This window comes from Odocoileus virginianus, chromosome 5 (assembly GCF_023699985.2).
Source record: "Odocoileus virginianus isolate 20LAN1187 ecotype Illinois chromosome 5, Ovbor_1.2, whole genome shotgun sequence".
In the NCBI taxonomy this organism is placed as follows: Eukaryota; Metazoa; Chordata; class Mammalia; order Artiodactyla; family Cervidae; genus Odocoileus; species Odocoileus virginianus.
The window spans coordinates 81,744,786-81,763,383 of NC_069678.1; the positions used below are offsets into that span (position 1 = coordinate 81,744,786).

An 18,598-nucleotide genomic window follows, 5' to 3' on the forward strand; every position below is an offset into this window, starting at 1 on the left:
GCAAGTCAGTAGTCGGCGTGGGGCCCCAGAGGCATCTGTGCAGACAGCAGAAGATCAGCAGGGCCACTGTAGAAACCGAGGCTGCGTTAGCAACCAGTGTTGCTGTTCAGTTGCTCAGTCATGTCTGACTGCGACCCCCTGGCCTGCAGCACGTCAGACTTCCCTCTAGCCACTATCTCCCTGAGTTTGCTCAAACTCATGTCCATTGAGTTGGTGATACATCCAACCATCTCATTCTGGGTCACCCACTTCTCCTCCTGCCCTCAATCTTTCCCAGCATCAGTGTCTTTTCCAATGAGTCGGCTCTTCACATCAGATGGCCAGAGTATTGGAACTTCAGCTTCAACATCAGTCCTTCCAATGAATATTCAGGATTGATTTCCTTTAGGATTGATTGGTTTGATCTCCTTGCAATCCAAGGGACTCTTAAGAGCCTTCTCCAACACCACAGACAAAAGCATCAATTCTTTGGCGCTCAGCCTTCTTTATGGTCCAGCTCTCACATCTGTACATGACTAGTGGAAAAACCATAGCTTTGACTAGCAACCAGTGAGGCGCTATCTTTAAGCTGTTTGTCCTGTAAAGGTTGAACAGTCCCATTGTACAGAGGTCTGGACGATTCTGGCCACAGCCCTGGGTGTAGTCTCATGTGGATGGATGGGAGGGAGAGGTCTTTTAGTGCCCTCCAATTATCCCAGGGCTCAGTCTCAGCTGACACACACACAGCCTGGGTTCCAGCCACACACCAGGAACAGTCCCTCCCCCAGAGCACTGCCTTCTCACACCCCACCCCACCCCACCAAGCCAAAGCCAGAAAATCATGTTCTGACCTAACGTTGGGAGTGGAGAGGGGGGACACCTACTGCAACTGAATCAACACTGAATCAAAAAAGAGAAGGTGGTTGGCTTGGAACCAAGAGTAGGGAGTGCCTCCGGTATGCCCAAGAGATAGACCCTGGATTTGGGTCCAGTGGTGTTTGGGTCAGTACGGAGCAGCTTTGGGGTAGAGCAGGAGAGCTCACCAGGCTGGAACAGTGCAAAAGATGTCACCCCCCATCCCCAGAAAAATCAGACATCCTCTCTGAGCTTCAGCGTCTTCATCTGTGAAATGGAAGATTACAGTCCATTTGGTAGGCCGCTGGTTTTTCCTTTTAGGATTGTAAATTAAATATTCATGTAAGAAATGGCCTGGCTTCTTCATGGGTGCTCTCTGTTTTTGTAGTCTGTGATATATCGAATGCTTAGGGAATAAACCTAAAACACTGAACAGTGTTGTGGTATGGCATTAGCTGAAGGATTCCAGCCAACTGGAGCTGGACGGCCCCAGGAATAGTCGGTTCCAGGGCACTGACCACAGCCACTCTTGGGGACAAGTCCCAGAGTTTGCAGGGCAAACCACCCCGTGTGGCACTGTATACTACTCAGGCCTCTGACTTCAACACCATTTCATGGCTCCCCACTGTTGATATAACAAGATCAAAGCCAAGTCCTTTCCAGGCCTAACTGGATCTAGCTTCTGCCATCTTCCCAGCTCTCTCCAGACAGCTAAAGGCCAGATTCACACCCTCATTCAGACACACCACACCCTACTCCAGACAGGCTGAATTACTTTCCATGTTCACCTCCCACGACTTCACAGGGGCTACTGGAGAACTCGTTTCCACCTCCCATTCACTGGAACTATCCTTCCAGGTAAGTTGGATGCCATTTCCTCCCAAAGGGGTGGTGACGGCAGGGGTCTGCGAGAATGAAATGACAGGGCTTTAACCTCAGCCTCGGTAAGGAAGCGTCGGTTTCCCGGCGGACCCGCAGAGGAGAGAGCTGCAGTCCCGAGGTGCCCACAGCGCCGCCCGGCCTGGCGGGTGAGTGTCGTCTCCCAGCGGCGGAGCCGCCTTTAATTTGCATACCCATAGTGCACCACGAAAAGATGATTTCACGCGCTTGAATTCCAGCCCCACGGGGGTTTGTCCACTGTTGGAGGGGACAGTACCTGTTAGAAACCTACGGTCTGTGCAAAGTCCACTCAAGGTGCCCAAACCGCGCGGGAGCGGAGCAACCATAAGTGAACAGAGTGTTAATTTGCTCTGGGAGGTTCCAAGCGGAACTGCGAAGACATACTCTGGTTTCTCTTCAGATCGTATAAATCTTTCGCCTTTTACTAAAGATTTCCGTGGAGAGGAACAATTCTGAGTCTTTACCCAATTTTTTGAGGCCTCGTTTTTTAACGAGGCTACATTTTCTAAAGTTAAAAGTTAGAATTTAATGGCTGTGTAAATATGGAGAAAAACTTAGTTTTCCTAGTGTAGCTCGCGAAGCTGAAATATATAAGGATTTCTTTGATAACTTAAAAAATAAAGTGTGTTCCAGCAATGCCAGAGATCCACGTTCAACTTCTGAGTCAAGAAGGTTCTCTAGGTTAAAATATGACAACTCACTCCAGTACTTTTGCCTAAAAGTCCCATGGACGGAGTAGGTCTGGGAGGCTGCAGTCTATAGGGTCAGCAAAGAGTCGGACACGACTGAGCTATTTCACTTCAGTTGGTTATTATTTGTGTTGTAACTGTGGGGGTTTTCCTGCGTGTTCTACTTACATAGCTCTGCAGTAAATCATTTAGAACCTGGCAGGTAAAATCGGAAAGTCACCTGATGTTTTTCATCTGATAAGGCACCAAAAGCTTCCCAGATGGCGCTAGAGGTAAAGACACAGCTAGACTTAAGCGGTACAGGTTCAATCCCTGGATCCGGAAGGTCCCTTGGAGAAGGGAATGGCAAGCTAACTTCAATGTTCTTGTGTGGAGCATCCCTTAGACAGAGGGACCTGGCAGATAGCAGCCCATAGTGCCGGACACGACTGAAGCGACTAAACACGCAAGCATACAGGAAGTGGGTAAACGCAGTAATTTTCTCTCTCTCTCTCGCCCAGGGTATGCCAAGTCGTGTTGAACGCTTTGCTACCCCATGCACAGTAGCCGGCCAGGCACCTCTCTCCCTGGGGATTCTCCAGGCAAGAATACTGGAGTGGGCTCCTAGGGGATTTTCCCCACTCAGAGATTGAACCCAGGCCTTCCATATTGCAGGCGGATTCTTTACCGTCTGAGTCACCAGGGAAGTCCCATCAGACTACCTGCTTCCTTTCCCAGAGGTTGTTATCTGAGGAAAATTAGCTGAGGCACGCTGGTATGACTTACTTCAGACTGTGCCTGTTCAACACTCACTCAATAACACTTTTCCATTCTAAAGATAACACGGTTCTTTCCGTTAAGGAGCTTAATTTTTTGGTGGAACCAAGAACTAAAAAAAAAAGAAAAAGGGTAGATAATACATAATCTCTGTGAAAAGTGCCCTACAGAAACAGCACTATGAGAGAACAAGGCTAGCTACCAAATGTGTCCTCTTGTCCCTAGATCTACATCCCCTCTAGGGGAGATCACCTAGGCCTGTGGATTTTAGTGAAAGTCGCTCAGTCGTTCCTGACTCTTTGTGACCCCGTGGACTGTAGCCTGCCAAGCTCCTCTGTCCATGGAATTCTCCAGGCAAGAATACTGGAGTGGGTTGCCATTTTCTTTTCCCGGGATCTTCCCCACCCAGAGATTGAACCCAGGTCTCCTGCATTGCAGGCAGCCTCTTTACCATCTGAGCCACCAGGGAAGTGACTTTTAAGTGATTATCAGCTCATACTTGGTGTCCTCCAGATTCACAGCCATTAGCAGATCCTACCTGACTCCATATTCAAAATGTGTGCTTCATGCAAACAGATTTTTACCTCCTCAAATGTTACCAAGCTAAGAGCAAGGAAAACTTTTCCTCCCAATAATATCTTGCCTTTCAGCAAAAGGAATCTTGGTCTGCACTGTGCTTTTCTCACCAAAGACCATGGGGTTTTTTTAAACATCACTGTAGGACTATACCATAATTAATTTAACCAGCGCTCTAAATTAAACCAGTCCTCCAGGACATAGAGCTTTTCTTCTTCAGTTTTCATTATCTCAGGTGGTATTAAGGGGTAACCACATTTTCAGTCTTGAGAGATACAATAAGAAATAACTTTTTAACCCATGTACAACATGTAAAATCCATGAGAAAGAAGAACAACTTTATTTTTTTTCCAAATAGTCAACTAGGGACTTCCCTGGGGGTCCAGTGGTTAAGACTCCACATTTCCACTGCAGGGGGCACCAGATATTAAAAGACCCCTGGTCAGGGAACTAAGATGCCACAAATCCAGAGGCACAGCCAAAATAAAGTCAGTCCCTAATTTCATAATGATAGTATCTTAATGGAATAAAATAATATTTAAATAAGAAAGCAAAGTCATCACTGAACATTTACAGAGAACTGATTATGTGTCAGGGACTGGGGAAGTAGAAATGAATTAGGCTCCACTCCTGGCCCCAGAGATCTTTCTTCAGGGAGATCTGGATCCTCAGGAAGACAAAATGTACAACAAATGAAAGGAGAGCATGGGGAGTCCTCAATAACTGAGAGGAAATCCAGGGATAGAATACCAGTGGTTTTTTGTTTTTGATTTTTGGCTGTGCTGTGTCTTCATTGCTGTGCATGGGCTTTCTCTAGTTGCAGCAAGTGGGGGTTACTCTTTGTTGCGGTGTGAGGGCTTCTCATTGCTATAGCTTTTTTTGTTGCAGAGCACAGGCTCTAGTTGCTCAGGCTTCAGTAGTTGCAGACTTGAGGCCTCTAGAGCTCAGGTTCAGTAGTTGGGCCCACGGCCTTAGTTGCTCCAAAGCATGTGGAATATTCCCGGACCAGGGATGGAACTCATTTCTCCTGCATTGGCAGGCAGATTCTTATCTACTGTGCCACCAGGGAAGTCTGAGGACCAGTGAATTTTTGCAAAGGTAGTAGTTGAGTTACCAGTGTTTGGAACCACCAGTATTTTGAGTGCTCTAAAAGTGAAACATTCTATTTTGTCCAGAGGGCAGTGGGTAAATAGAGAAACTTAAAGGGCGTAGGGCTGACAATTTTAGACGGGTCAAGAGGCACTGTAGGAAATGGGGAGGAGGTCTCCACTGGAGTGAAGGCAGGAAGATTAGTAAGAGCCTGTGGCAGTAATTCCTGCCACAGATAGGACTGGTTGAACTGGGATAAGAGAAGTGAACCAACTGGAAAGATCTTGTAGGAAAGGAAAAATAATTTTCCCTCTACTCTCTGAGTTCTTGGCTGAGAACTTTGTAATGAGACAGCTTAACCAGAGGGGGGAAAATGTAAGTTTATTAACATGTATATCTCACATATACATGGAAGATACCCAGGGAAAAATCAGTAACTCCCAGAGGTGGCCGAAAATACCTGCTTAAATACTTCCTTCAGCTAATGACAAAAGAAAAAAAAGTGTGGGGAGGCCAGATGTGGGAAGGCCGTCAGGAAAAAGCACCGAAAGCAAGGTTTATTAAGCAGATCTTAGTGATTTCACAGGAAGTCTCCTGTAAATTAGTCATCCTTCTGTTCAAAGAGGGAGACACCCTTACCAATGTAGATTTAGTTTATAAAAATTTCCCTTACAAAAGGGTAACTTTTCTGTTTTCAAAACGTCTCCTTTTTCTCAAAATAATCAGCTTAAAATAACCCTATGCCAAAACAGCATGTTTTGGGGCGGCATATTCTGCTTTCAGTCTCTTAAGAAATAGAAGCCATGGGAGGCAAATGTGAAGAAGAAGAATAAAGCAAGGATGACATCTAGGTTTCTGGCTTTGGACCCATGGAGATGAGAAATATGATGGGGGCAGAACTGGGGAAAGGTGAGGGGCGAGCGCAATTTTGTAACTGTGGGACATGTGGAGAGAGATTGCCAGGAACCAGGTCTGGAGTTAAAGACGGGGCTGAGTTGAAAAGATACGTGAGAATTACAAGAGTAAAGGAGGCGGGCGATAGTGCTCAGACTCAGGCTGTAGAGCCAGAGCACGCGGGCAAACAAACTGCTTTCGCGCTTTGCGCAGGGTTGAAGGCCAAGGCTCAGCGGAAGACCGCGGCGTTCAGGCCCGCCCACCGCCGGAACCTCACCCATAGCGCCTGCGTTTGGCACACATTGGTCCTTCCCGCCCCCACTCGCCCGGCATTCTGGGAGCGGAAGCCCGCTTTGAGCGCGGAGCTTGTTGGGAACTGCAGTTTAATAGAGGCGCATAATGCTTCGCAAGTCACGGCACTGGTCACTTAAAGGGCAGATCCAAAAAGCGATGATGCTCCCGGGGCAGGGTGCCCCTCCGGCGGCGGCACGGGGTGCCCCGGGCCGCATCTCCTCTCCGCAGAGCGTGACACTTCCACGCCTCCACGATCTGTTCCACCTGCAAGGGATGCGAATCACCGCGGAGTCCCGCAGTGCCCACCTTACCCCGCAGACCCTGGACCACGCCCCCCTCGCCTCCCCCAACACCACGGAGTGGATCCGAGACGTGTTCCCCGCGTCCGCACCGGGATGAGCGGCTCCCGCCGGTTCTGTTCTTCCAGGGCGCTCAGCTCTGCCGGAGCCAGCAAGGCCAGTCTCAGCTCCCGCACCACCGGGGCCGCCACCTCGGCCACAGGCCGCTCTAGCACCGCCTGCGGACGTCAGCACTGAATCTGGGCGGGCGGGGGCACTTGCCCAACCGCCTGCTCTCCTGGTTCCTGCAGCTAGAGTCTCTTTCAGCACCCCTACCTCCCACTCCCTTCAGCCTCTGCTCACCGCGCCCACGCGCGCCCAACTCCGGGCCGCCAGGACCAGCTCGGCCTCGTCCACACAAAGCTTGTCGCTACGCAGCAGGGGCAGCAACGCGGGCGCGGACAGCTCCAGGAAACCACGGGTCCGGAGGGTCTCCTATGGGTCCGCGATTGGGTCAGGGAGGAGCAGAAGGAGGGGTGTGGGGTAGGGAGTATGCAGCGGGGAGTACCTGGCTGTGGGCCTCAATGAAAGCCACACAACGCTCCTGCAGCTGTTCCAGGCCAAAGGTTACAGCAACCTGAAAGCAGAATGAAGGAGGTCAGGTTGGAGATGGAGAGGCCGGGCAGCCCGGCCCTCCACACCGGAACCTCCTGCAAGCCTGTCCAGCGGCACCCACCTGCAGGGCCTCGCAAACCAGCTCCACGTCCAGTGCCTTCCCCACAAACTCCAGGCACAGCTGAGAACAGAAATGAAGGTGGGCTGTGCCCAGATGTCCCCGCTTCAAGGCCCCAGCCCCAGAAAGAGTGAACAGCCTTGGAGCAGTGAGCCACCCAGGCTACTAGCAGCCCCAGGCCCACGGAGACCTCCCAGGCCAAGGGAGGCAGGGAATCACCAAGGCCTGAGACTAGGAACTAGCAAAGCCAAGCCCAGCAGCCCACCTTTTTAGTACATTCCTCACTAATCAGACTAGATAAGAGCTGTGTGAAAATTCCACTCTCCTTTTCTTTCAAGACACTTATCTTTCTCCACAATTTTCTCTGAACTCAAAGACACTATTTTAACCAGAAACTTGAATTCATCTGTGACATCTCCCTCTCACCCCCCCACATCCAGAAAAGCCCTGGGTAATGCCAGTTCACAGGGTCAAACCAGCCAATCCTAAAGGGAATCAACCCTGAATATTCACTGGAAGGACTGATGCTGAAGCCAAAACTCCAATACTTTGACCACCTGATGTGAAGAACAGACTCAATGGAAAAGACCCTGATGCTGAGAAAGACTGAGGGCAGGAGGAGAAGGGGGAGACTGAGGATGAGATGGTTGGATGGCATCAGTGACTCAATGGACATGAGTTTGAGCAAATTCGGAGATAATGAAGGACAGGGACACCTGCTGTGCTGCAGTCCATGGGGTCGCAAAGAGTCAGACACAACAGCCACTGAACAACAACACTGGTTGCTAGGGCAACCTCAATTTCTACAGCAACTGAACTATGAACAGTGCCAGTTCCACTTCTCTCAAAGGCAGGCACTTCTTTCCCGGGTAACCACTGCCACCCCTGTCCCTACGGGATTGGTGAGCCCTTCCCATGGCTCCCAATCCCTTCTCCTCTTAGCATCCAAATCCTCACTACCTAAAACCTCCAGTGAAACTCCACTGCCCTCTGGGTCAAAGAAGTCCAAATTCTTGAAGGTCCTACAGGAACCACCCCCTGGCACCCTCCCCAATCTCATCTCTTCCTCTCTTCCTTTCACACTCAGTCCTCTTAGTCTAGCTACACTGAATGTCTCACCAGTTCTTTTTGTGCCTCTGTGACTAGAATACCATCTTTCCTCTCCCCGCTGAACAACAGTCTTACCTATCCTACCCGATGCAACACAAATATTTCCTTCTCCAGGAAGTCTTCCCCTCTTCTCCCTCGTGGTGAGACTGGAGAGACTGTACAACCTCAGCACCATATGCCCTTCTCTGTCACACTTCTTAAGCCACTGGGTTAAGCGTTTTTCTTGTATCTGTCTCTCTTTGAAGAACAGGGATCAAGGATAACTTATCCCAGTATCTACATCTCCATATGCCCCCACAGGGCACACACATATCCTTTTGCACACAGGCATGCATCAATGCCTGTTTATATAGAGATACCCATACTTCTTCTCTCTGTATTGGTGCACATTCCTCTCCAGGTTAGCGGGTGTGTGAGGCAGGGTGTGAACCACGCCCATAAGAGGCAGAGGAAACTAGACGGCTGCCCATGAACCCACCTCTCGAAGTTCCTCCAGCCCATACTCCACAGCCGCCGTCAACACCTCGAGCACCTGCAGAGTGGGTGTTTGGCATAGTAGAAGAGAGTCTTCCCGCCACTCAGCCACCCAGATCTTGCCCACCCAGACCCTTGCCCAGTGGGCTCACAGAGTGGCGTTGCAGCTTGGCACTGTTGGTATACAGAAACTCCAGCACTGCCAGGAAAGCCTCAGCTGGCACGGTACTCAGCACCACAGGGCTAGGCACTCCAGGGCCTGGCTCTGAGCTCAGAAGTCGCTGGAAGAAGTTGCATCTACACGCCAGCAAGCACCGGTGGGCAAACACCTCCTGCCGTTCTTGACCGACCACAAAGCGAACATCACTATGGGAGAGAGGGGCAGAGAGCCAGGAAGAAGAGGCTAGAGTCTCTGTGTAACTCTAGACGTTGCCTTTGCCCTCTCTGGGCCTCCATTTCCTTATCTGCCATATAAGAGGTAGTCTCTCTAGCCAAAGGTCTGGGTCACACAGGCCTGGTTCTAATCACAGCTCCACCTAGGCGAGAGAAGCCTAGGGAAGAGATTTCTGACCTATTGCCTCTCGGGTTTCTCATCCCTGAAATGGAATGCTCATCCCAGACCCTAGGATGGCTAACATTAGGTGGCTATGTTTGATCACTGAGGGGGCACCAGGGCTGATAACAAGATCAATCCCAATGTCTCTCTCCTCCCTAGCCTGTGTCTCTGGTGAAGGGAAACTCTTTTTGGCTTTTTCTCCACAGACTGCAAATTCAGCTTTTTTAGCCTCCTCCAGACAGGAGGGGGGAGGAGGGAGGGTGTGGAGGGCACTGACTGCAAACAGGCACGTCAGTGATGCACTATCATGGGGCCAGACCACATTTTCCATTTTCATGATCACTTCCGGCCCCAGCTTCTGGGCCTCTGAACAGCACAGTGGGTAAGAGACAGATGATGAAGCTTGAGCTTCCTGGAGCCTTCTAGTCTCAAGTCCAAGGCCTGAGGGGAGCGGTGGGGCGGGGGCGTCCACTGCTCAGACCAGACTGGAACACCCAAAGCAGTAGGGTTACAGAAATTGCCAACCTGCAGGAGGACCCAGCTCTGAAGCAGTGGAGACAGAAAGCTGCATTCTGGTTCTTCTGACTGGCCCGGCCCCCGTACTAGGTCCCTGGTTCCAGACACTACAGGCAGTGAGCCCCAGGCGGTACTCGTGAACTACTTCCTGTCTGCGCCTCTGGCTCAGTCTCCTGAGCTTCGTTCCCCTTACAAGTCCCCAATTCCCAGAATAGGATCGTCTGCTCCTCTGCCTCCCCAGGGAGGCACTCAAGTTACATTCCTTTTCTCAGGATCCAGAGGGCAGAGGGCTTTTCTCTGCCAGGAGCCCAAGATCCAAAAAAGGAAGGCCTTTCCCTGAAGTCACATAGCTGCTCTGAGCTCCAGTCCCCACTGCCCCCACCTCTGGCTCTCAGGCTGTCACAGATACTGCGTGATCAGTAGCCATCCTCTACACTCCACTTCCCCAGGCTGAGTTCACCCAGGAGAAGGGTCAAGTCCTAATTCTCCACTTCCTCTGTACTCAGATTCCTCAGAGTCATGGCTCCCAGCAGAGCCAGTTACGGAAAACCCACAGACAGGCGCCCCTCTCACCTGTATAAGGGGTTGTTGACGAGGCTCCGGAGTGCTGTGGAGAAAGGCGCAGCCTCCCCATACACAACCAGTCCTGGGGTCTCCATGGGTGGGGCAGGGGACTAAGCAGGAGGAACAGCCTAGGAGGCTTGTTATGTGTGGGACAGACAGTACATAGAAGGAGCAGGAGGCCTGGCTGAGCCCTAGAGCTGGTGAAGAGCTAGAAAGGCCTGAGAGGGAGGGGCAAGAGATCCAGAGGCCTGTTTGCTGAGAAGCTAAAGTTTAGGAATGAGGCAGGAGAGGCCCAGAAGGCATCAGAGGCCAGTGGAAGAGGCCAGAGGCTTGAGGACTCAGGGAGGTGACCAAGAGAGGCCGAGGTGGAGCAGACTGGACTGGGGAGGAGAGGCTGGCTGCGGATGAGGCCCCAGCTGGGAGCCTGCCCAGGCAGCTGGGGTGGGAAGCCTGTGGGTTTCCACGGAAACTAGAGCCGGCCTGAGAGGAGGCCCCGCCCAGCTCCCACAGGCCCAGGAAAAACTTCAGCCCTAGAGGGGCCCTAAGCAGAGTTGGAGGGTCTTAGCATCCTGGCCCCTGCCTGACCAGGGTTCAGAGTTCAAATTTCGTGTCCCCTCCCTCCCCTCCCCCTACAAGCATACAGGTTAACCGGACCCGAAAAACTCCCATCAACAGGGAAAGTCCTTGTCCCCATGGACCATTTTCAGGGTCCAGACCTGGCTTGTTTGGGAGGTGGCAGTCCTGGACCTCCCAGAGAGGGGTCAGGTGAGGAGGTGACAACACTGACAGAGGCATGATGGTCTCTGGCGTCCCTGATGTGCAACCACAGTGCAGGTGGGGGCAGTCTCAGCACTAGGGCACACAAGAGGTGTGGATGGGGGGGACTAGGCCCAGGACACTTAATTAGGTAGGTCAGCAGGATTCACTGAGGAGTGAAGTCACCACTGTTGCATCAGATGAGTTCCAAAGGGTCTCCCTTCCCCCTCCCCCAGCCCAGAACTGAGGAAGTCATCCAAGCCCCACCCTAGCTGTATACAAGGAACGGAAATGTTTGTCCTAATAGGGCCATGACGTGCTCCTTCCTGTAGGCCCGGATCCTGATTCCTGAGCAGCCACCCAGTAGCCTCAGGGTTTCCCCATATCCCAGGCTTCTGTGACTTGCTGACAAGTAGAGAGCCAGCCTTCACAAGGGGAGAAATGGACAGTGGCTCAAGAGCCCTGGGGTAGGGGGACACCTTTCTGACCAGAGCCAGCCTCTACCTCTGCCCCTTCACTCACACTTGTATGTCCTTGGGCTTAACCCCCTGTTGATCCCCCTCCCCTGATGACTCAGCCAACCGGCATTCAACACGTGCTTACAGTAACACTCCCAGGTTAAGCCAGAGCCAGGACTGGTGAGAGGGAACCAGGAAGAAGAGGAGTGCTTGCCCAGCAACCCAGGGCAACTCCACAACACAGGCAAGGGGCCCTTACCCTCCTACCTGCCAGTCAGCCCAGTCGGGCAAGGGCTGTTAGGAGAGAGCCTGGAGGACACAGGCTGCAGGTGGCTCAGGTGCCTAAGGAGTTTGGGGAAAGAAGGCAGCCATCCCAGAACTGACTCTGGAGGTAGGGCCAGAAACCAAAAACAGAGGCTGGAAGGACCATCCTGAGTCACCTAGCCCCAGGCTTTGCCAGACACCCTAACAGCAGGGAGGGGGTGGAGGATGGCTGGATTCAAGACTCACAGGGGCTAGAAGGATCTGTGGGAGCTGAAGGAGCTGGGTCTGTCTGTTCCTTCCTCTGGTTAGGGGGTGGAGGCGCCACTGTCTAGGCGCAGGCAGAGGGCAGATACAGCCCAGTTTCTGCTGGTGAGTCAGGTGGAAGGGAGGTGTACTTGGAGCGCACTTGTCTAACCTCCATAGTGCCCAGGTGAAGTGGAGCTCAGGGGGTAGGGAGAGAGAGATGGCAGTCTGAGCAGCGTCTCTTCCCTTGTTGTCCCTAACAGCCCGTAACCCTCTAAGCACCCAGGAATCCACGCAGCCGGGAACTATTTGATTCACCGGTCCGAAAAACACAGGTAAGGAGGGATTAGAGGGTAAAAACTCATCACTGAGTAAGAGACTAGATGGTGTACAAAGATAGCTAGTAAGAGCCATCCCATCCAAGCGTGGGTCTTCCAGCCAGCAGGTCCATGGCTGGCAGGCCTGTGCCCCCCGGACGCCAGGAGGAGGAGGCCAAAGACTATGGGCTGAAACTATCAGCAGTGCGGCCTCTAGGCCACCTGCCCAGCATCGATGAAACCCGATCAGCTGGCCTGGGCCCGGCCTCCCGCCGTGGCTCCGTGCTAGGTCCGGTCTTGTCCTTTTCACGCCGCAACTCGCTGGCAGGGCCAAGTGCAGGCCCTGGGGGTCGACGCCCATCCCTGGGCCCCGTGCCCCCTCTAGGCTCACGGGTCAGCTTTTCTGGCTTGCCTCTGGCGCCCACCCGCCGGATGGCGCCCTCGTACCGCACGGAGCCGGCGCCAGGGGAGCGCTGGGAGGCCGCGCGTGCACAGCAGGCCCTGGAGGCTGCGTTGGCCGCGGGACTGCGGGACGCGTGCTACTCGGGCGCAGAGGCCGGCCGGCTGGCGCAGGAGCTGTGCGAGCTGGTGCGCATGCGCCTGCGCGAGCTCAGCCCGCCGCGCTACAAGCTGGTGTGCAGCGTGGTGCTGGGGCAGCGCGCCGGCCAGGGCGTCCGCGTGGTCAGCCGCGCGCTCTGGGACGCGGCGCGCGACGGGTTGGCCTCGGCTGCCGTCACCAACGCCTCGCTCTTCGCCGTGGCCACGGTCCACGGACTCTACTGCGAGTGAGGAGGCCCTCGAGTTCTGCAAAAACGGTTTATTATCCCAGAAGGAGGCCCTTCGTGGGGCTCACATCCCAATAAATAAATGTCAATAAATAAAAGTGGTCCATAAATAACGCCCCCTAGCGGGGGGCTAAGGCTCAGGCTTTTCTTGGAGAAGGGGTGGGAGGCCGCCTCCAACCCCAGTAAAGCTGGTCCCTGATTCCCTGGGGGATTCGGCCCAGAGCCCCCAGTGAGGCACCAAAGAAACAGGGAGGGCCACGAAGGCGAGGGCCAGGGCCTGACAGGCACAGACCTCAGGCCTGAGGGCCTGAGTGGTGGCCGGGCCCGCAGACTGTGGCCTAGACGGGGCAGCGGTCCCGGAGCAGGCGCAGAGCATAGTGAAGCCGCTGCCTCAGATCTGGGGAGCAGCCCAGCTGCTGAAGGTGGGAAGCGAGGTAAGTACAAGCACTGCGATTGCGGGCCACGAAAGTCACAAGGAGGGGCTCCCAGCCACTGAGGATCAGCTTGGTGTGGTCTCCGTAGAAGTTCACCTGTGCACAGGAGGGTGGCACTGGTCAGGGCCTCGCGCCCAGATCGTTTCCTCTCCAGCACCCTGGACCTCCCAGTCCTCACCCCCCACTCCAGGCGGAGCTCTTACCTGGATGGTGCCATCACTAAAGAGCATGAGTAGGGCCTGATCGGTCTTGACCCACTGCAGCAGGAGTGGGGGCACAGGTACCTCCACCTCTTCCACACTGGGCAGATCTCCACCCTGGGAACAGAGGCAGGTCACTTGTCTGACACCAGTCAGTCCTCTCCCTATCCATGTCTCCTTTGAGGGTCAGCTTCTAGCTTCAACACCCACCCCACTGTCCACCCACCCCCAAAGGGGACTAGGAGGGGATCGGAATGTGTTAGTCCTGAATGTACCCCACCCCGACCCAGTTCACAAACCTTCATGAGGCGCTGCTCCATGTAGGAGGCGAAATACTTCAGGACGCCCAGCTGAGGCTGCAGAGCCCGAGGCACGGCACCCACAGAGAAGGAGAAGTGCTTAGTGCTGGTGGGGTTGTAGTGCACAGTCCTGGAGGAAGAAGCAGAGACAGAGGTCAGAGGGAGCCCTGCACCCACACCCCCTCCGCAGAGACTGCAGGACCGGGAGCCCGGGAACACACACTAAGTTGCAGTATTGCTGAGTACAGAGGCCTGGATACAAGGCGCCCCATTGTAGCACTTACTTTCTGTTGGCCGACAGGGCCATGTGTGTGCCGTTGTTGAAGAGCACAGCCACACGGCGGCTGGACAGTTGATACCCAAAGCCAAACTTGTTGGAGTAGTCAACCCACTTGCTGACCCACACTAGAGGTTCTGGTTGTGCCAGGGGAGCTGGGTTCTGTTCAGCTGTCATAGAAGAGGTAGGAATGAGGACTTGTTCCTGGCTTCCCAGTCAAAGAACTCCTACCACCACTGACATGTACCAGGCCCCAGCCTCACCTGGGGGCATGAAGGCCAGGCAGTTTCTCAGAGCACAGAGGGCTGACTCCACCACTGTGGCCACAGTCAGACCTTCTTCAAATCCTGAAGGGAACAGGGCACTGAGAATTAGGCAATAGTCCCACAAGTCCTAGACGATGACTCTCCACCCACTCCTTCCCTCCGGGCTTGGTCTCAGCCCCCGCAACCTCGAGCACCCTTCACCCTCCTGGTGGCTCACCATCTCCACTGCTTGCCAGTGTTCCACGGGGTGAACTGTCTTCTGGTGCTGTCTCTACCAGGCTGAGGGGGGCTGGACCTGAAGCTGCTGGAGCCTGGAGGGTTGGGTAGGGAAAAGGAGTGAGACAGGCCCCAAAATCCAAATTCTTGAGAGTCCATGGCTCGCCTTGCCCTGGCACCCAGGGCACCCCAGGTCACCCCGCCTGACCGATGAGACACAGCCAATTAGGCCACCACGAGGCTAGATGCTTCACCAGCCTCTTTTATCCCAGGCTTCCTGCAGCTGCTAGGGTGGGGGTGAGTCAGGGAACACCGTCCACGTGAGCACCTCACCTCCGGCCTGGCATCCTGATGGCCAATGGATGTCCGAGTGAGGCCATTCACCAAGCCGGAGACGTCGTCCCGCTCCTCTGGATGGTTCTTATCTGGGAGGGGGTGGGGAGATAGAACCCTCAGAATCCTGCCCAGACCCCCTGCTTCCTGAAGAGATGACACAGGCATAGCCAAGTGCCTGTGTAATGTATGCTATCCCAAGGGGTCCCCAGGGACCCTACACTCACACCCCCACATGTATGTGACAAGCCCCCTGCTGCTCTGTACCCTCAAATCCACTGAGGTCTCAGACTTACTCTTGTTCTTCTTTCTCCCAAAGAGGCTCTTGGTAACTTTGACAAACAGAATCCTAGCTGGGTTAAGGGGTGTCAGGTCTGGGACTGTCACACAGCTGCTGACAGGGAGACGGTCCGGGGTGTAGCCCTGAGGAGAGAAAGCATGTGAGCACAGAAGAGCAGCCCAGGAGTCCTGTCACCTGCTCCCAATTCAATCCCTGGAGAATCTGCAGACTGGATGTGTCTGGGGCACTACAAACCTTGGTAAAGAAGTCATGGCGCAGGATCTGGTCAATTGAGGGGCGGTCTTGGGGTGAAGCTCGAAGGATGGCGGCCAGGAGCTGCCGGGCAGGCAGTGAGAGGCTGGCAGGCAGCGTGTAGTGAACCTGCTTGATGCAGCGGTACGTCTCCTTCAGGTCAACGGTCTCAAAGGGGGGGCTCCCACATAGCAGCGTGTACCTGTGGGGCAGAGAAAAGGTGGTCAGGAGTAAAGTGGAACATAGGCCCCCCGGCCACCCTCTGTGTACACATGACCCTGGCACTCACATGACACAGCCCAGGGACCACACATCTGCCTCCGGGCCATGGCCCTGTCTCTGCAGCACTTCTGGGGCCACATAGTTGGGGGTACCACAGATGGTCCTGACAGGATAGGAAGGAGGAGAAGGCAAGGTTCAGAGGCAGCCTGGATGGCCCCTCATCCCTGCCCCCACTCAGAGTCCAGACAAAGCAGCTGCCTGTCACCAAAGGCCAGAGAACTCCTGTTTGTTCCGAGACAATGGAGCCAGGGATGGCAGCTGAGTCCCTGCCCACCCGCCTGGCCCAGCTGCTCAGCAACTCTGCAGGACGGGGGAGTTCCTGACCCCTAACCCAGCCCCCTCCTCCAGGTCAACAGAGGGTTCATCACTGGTCCCTTCCTCCTTCGCCTACTCCCACCACAGGCTGTCACCTCCTATGGTCTGTGCCGTACACACAAACATCAGCTGTCACATCCCCCATGAACACTACTGCTGTGTTACTACACAGTATTACTGCCACACATGCTGTGTTACACACCCAGTCCTCATGGTCACAACAGGGTTTTCTGACACACACAGGGTGTCATGTATACCATCTCCACACTCAGTCTGTCTCACACACACGCTGCTTATGTCACCATCCACATTCACACACAGGACTGGTTACACACCTTCAAGAATCCTTACACCCCATCCATCTTAGAGACTCACACACATAGGACCAGCAGCCTCTCCACCATTCCCAGGAACCGAGGCTGCCACCGCCACCTTCGCACACACACACACAGCCCATCATCCCTCCCATCAATCACAGGGTCACATCAGGCAATCACCGTGCCTCCTACAGATATACCCAGTGTCTGTCACTCACGTCATCTGTGTCACAGACTGTGGCCACCCCCCTACTCAAACACTCACTTCTTCCTACGCTCTGGGGGCTCCAACCGGGTTGCCAGTCCAAAATCCCCCATCTTCAGTTCCATGTTTTCAGTGATAAAAAAATTTCCTGAACAGGGGCGGAGAAGTGTGTCAGACGCCTTTTTCTCTGCCTCCCCAACCCCCCATCCTGTTGGCCCAGGAGTCTCACCTAGCTTGAGGTCCCGGTGCAAGATGCCCCGCTGGTGCAAGTACTTGAGTCCGGAAAGGATCTGCCGAAGGTAGTAGCGCACCTCTGGCTCCAACAGGGTGTGCCGGGCCTTCCAGATGTGGGCCAGGGACTGCAGAGAGCCGCGGCCTCAGCCCCTCGTTCCCCTCCCCGACCCTCCCTCCGTGTGCTCGCCGAGGAAGAACAAGACTCCAGCTTTGGGTCTTAAGGTCCCTACTCCCTCTCCCACCTCCACCATCCCTCACCTTTCGGCTGCAGAGCTCCAGGAAAATGTATATGTTGTCAGCATCCTCAAAGTGGTGCGAGAAACGCACGATGTGGCGGTGCTGCAGGCCGCGGTGCAGCTCAATCTCGTTTAGGATCTGCAGTGGTGGCGCGGGGTTATCATCCGTCAAGGGCTCCCTCGTCACCGTCCCCACCCCACCCGTCGCCCGCTGGGCCTGGGCCCTGGCTCACCTTCTCACGCTGATGCGGCTTGGTAATGCGGCTCTGCGAGATGACTTTGACCGCGTAGGCACTGCCGGTCTCTGTGTCAGTGGCCTCATAGCAGCGGGCAAAGCCCCCCTAAGAGGAGAAGGTATCAGGCAGGTCTGGCCCGCAGACGTCCCCATGCCGAGGCCAAGCGGCCCCGCCCCGCTCCGCGCGGGCAAAGAAGTCGGCAAGGCTCCCCTACCCTGGCTGGCACCACTCCCCAGCTCACCTTGCCCAACAGGCGGCCTTTGAAGTAGGTGCGGCCGCTCCGCGGGTCGGTGATGAGGCGCCCAGGGTCCGGTGCTGAAGTCTCGGCCAGCACCTCTGGCTCAGATCCAGGCTTGGGACTTCCAGGCGGCCCGGGTCCGGCCGGGGGCGCTGGCGGGGCGGCCGCACGCGGGAAGGGTCGCGGGGACAGGAAGCCTGCCGCGGGCTCCATGCGGGTGGTGCGGCGCAGCGCCGGCCGGGCTAATTTCTGTGTTCCGCCAGGCCGGGACGGCGCGAGGCGCTGCCAGGATTTGCTACGCCGCGCTCGCGCCCCAGGGAGCCCAGCGTTTTTATCAATGAACGCCTGCCCCCTCCCCGGCGTCTAGTCATTAAGAGCCCGCCCCCTTCATGCGAGTCACCGAGAAGCCACGCCCCTCATCAGGCCTTGCATCAACAAGAAGCTCCTCCTCCCACCCACGCACCCCGAGGCCAAGCCTACTGCTCCCGCCTTCAAGACGCAGCCATACTGCTAGTCACCATGTGGGTGGCCATCAGGATGTAAGAGCCAGCTTTGTCCCTGCCTTTCTACCTCGTCCCGGTGACTGAGAGTCCCTCTAATGGGGGTCCTTTCGCCCCCCATTCTTGGGGGCTTATGCTGAAGTCCGAGGGTGCCTGGACGTATGGAGAGTCTCCTCAGCAACTAGATGGACCAGCGTTCCAACCTAGAAGGCAGAATCAGGGACGGCGCTCGCTTTTGCCCGAGTTGGTCACCAACCCTTTAAGTGCGCGGGAATTTGCGTTCGTCCCACGCTCTTGGCCAGAGACCTCAGGTCCAGGTCGGTGCTGCCCCCTTTAGGGGCTGAGAGGAATTGCATACTCCCAGCTGGGCTTGCCTGGAGCGGGGAGTGTGG

The 18,598-nt window shown here is 54.8% G+C and overlaps 3 protein-coding genes and 1 non-coding gene across 5 annotated transcripts; 2 read left to right on the top strand and 2 right to left on the bottom strand.

Annotated features, from left to right (window-relative positions):
• Positions 1 to 2,114: 2,114 nt before the first annotated feature.
• LOC139035404 (U5 spliceosomal RNA) lies at positions 2,115 to 2,232 on the top strand. The gene has a single exon (XR_011488051.1). It is a non-coding gene; the product is annotated as a U5 spliceosomal RNA (small nuclear RNA).
• Positions 2,233 to 5,204: 2,972 nt separating this feature from the next.
• BTBD19 (BTB domain containing 19) lies at positions 5,205 to 10,955 on the bottom strand. Its single transcript, XM_020897441.2, has 8 exons — positions 10,273 to 10,955; positions 8,780 to 8,993; positions 8,632 to 8,685; positions 7,047 to 7,106; positions 6,879 to 6,947; positions 6,674 to 6,805; positions 6,424 to 6,549; positions 5,205 to 6,296 (listed from the first exon to the last, which is right to left on the bottom strand). The coding sequence occupies exons 1-8, from the start codon at positions 10,356 to 10,358 to the stop codon at positions 6,162 to 6,164; spliced, it is 876 nt and encodes a 291-aa protein (XP_020753100.2). The 5' UTR covers positions 10,359 to 10,955; the 3' UTR covers positions 5,205 to 6,161.
• On the top strand, positions 10,862 to 13,199 carry DYNLT4 (dynein light chain Tctex-type 4). Of its 2 annotated transcripts, XM_020897440.2 has the most exons (3): positions 10,862 to 11,868; positions 12,248 to 12,319; positions 12,423 to 13,199. In XM_020897440.2, the coding sequence occupies exon 3, from the start codon at positions 12,434 to 12,436 to the stop codon at positions 13,088 to 13,090; it is 657 nt and encodes a 218-aa protein (XP_020753099.2). In that variant the 5' UTR covers positions 10,862 to 11,868; positions 12,248 to 12,319; positions 12,423 to 12,433; the 3' UTR covers positions 13,091 to 13,199. The 2 variants fall into 2 exon arrangements, with proteins under 2 accessions (XP_020753099.2, XP_070324359.1); XM_070468258.1 differs by having other exon boundaries at positions 12,248 to 13,199.
• On the bottom strand, positions 13,104 to 18,460 carry PLK3 (polo like kinase 3). Its single transcript, XM_020897442.2, has 15 exons — positions 17,710 to 18,460; positions 17,466 to 17,573; positions 17,255 to 17,371; positions 16,992 to 17,121; positions 16,823 to 16,910; positions 15,933 to 16,028; positions 15,647 to 15,845; positions 15,408 to 15,534; positions 15,112 to 15,203; positions 14,780 to 14,873; positions 14,560 to 14,643; positions 14,304 to 14,466; positions 14,020 to 14,149; positions 13,724 to 13,837; positions 13,104 to 13,616 (listed from the first exon to the last, which is right to left on the bottom strand). Exons 1-15 carry the CDS (start codon positions 17,917 to 17,919, stop codon positions 13,425 to 13,427), a joined length of 1,944 nt encoding a protein of 647 aa, XP_020753101.2. The 5' UTR covers positions 17,920 to 18,460; the 3' UTR covers positions 13,104 to 13,424.
• Between the last annotated feature and the right edge of the window lie 138 nt (positions 18,461 to 18,598).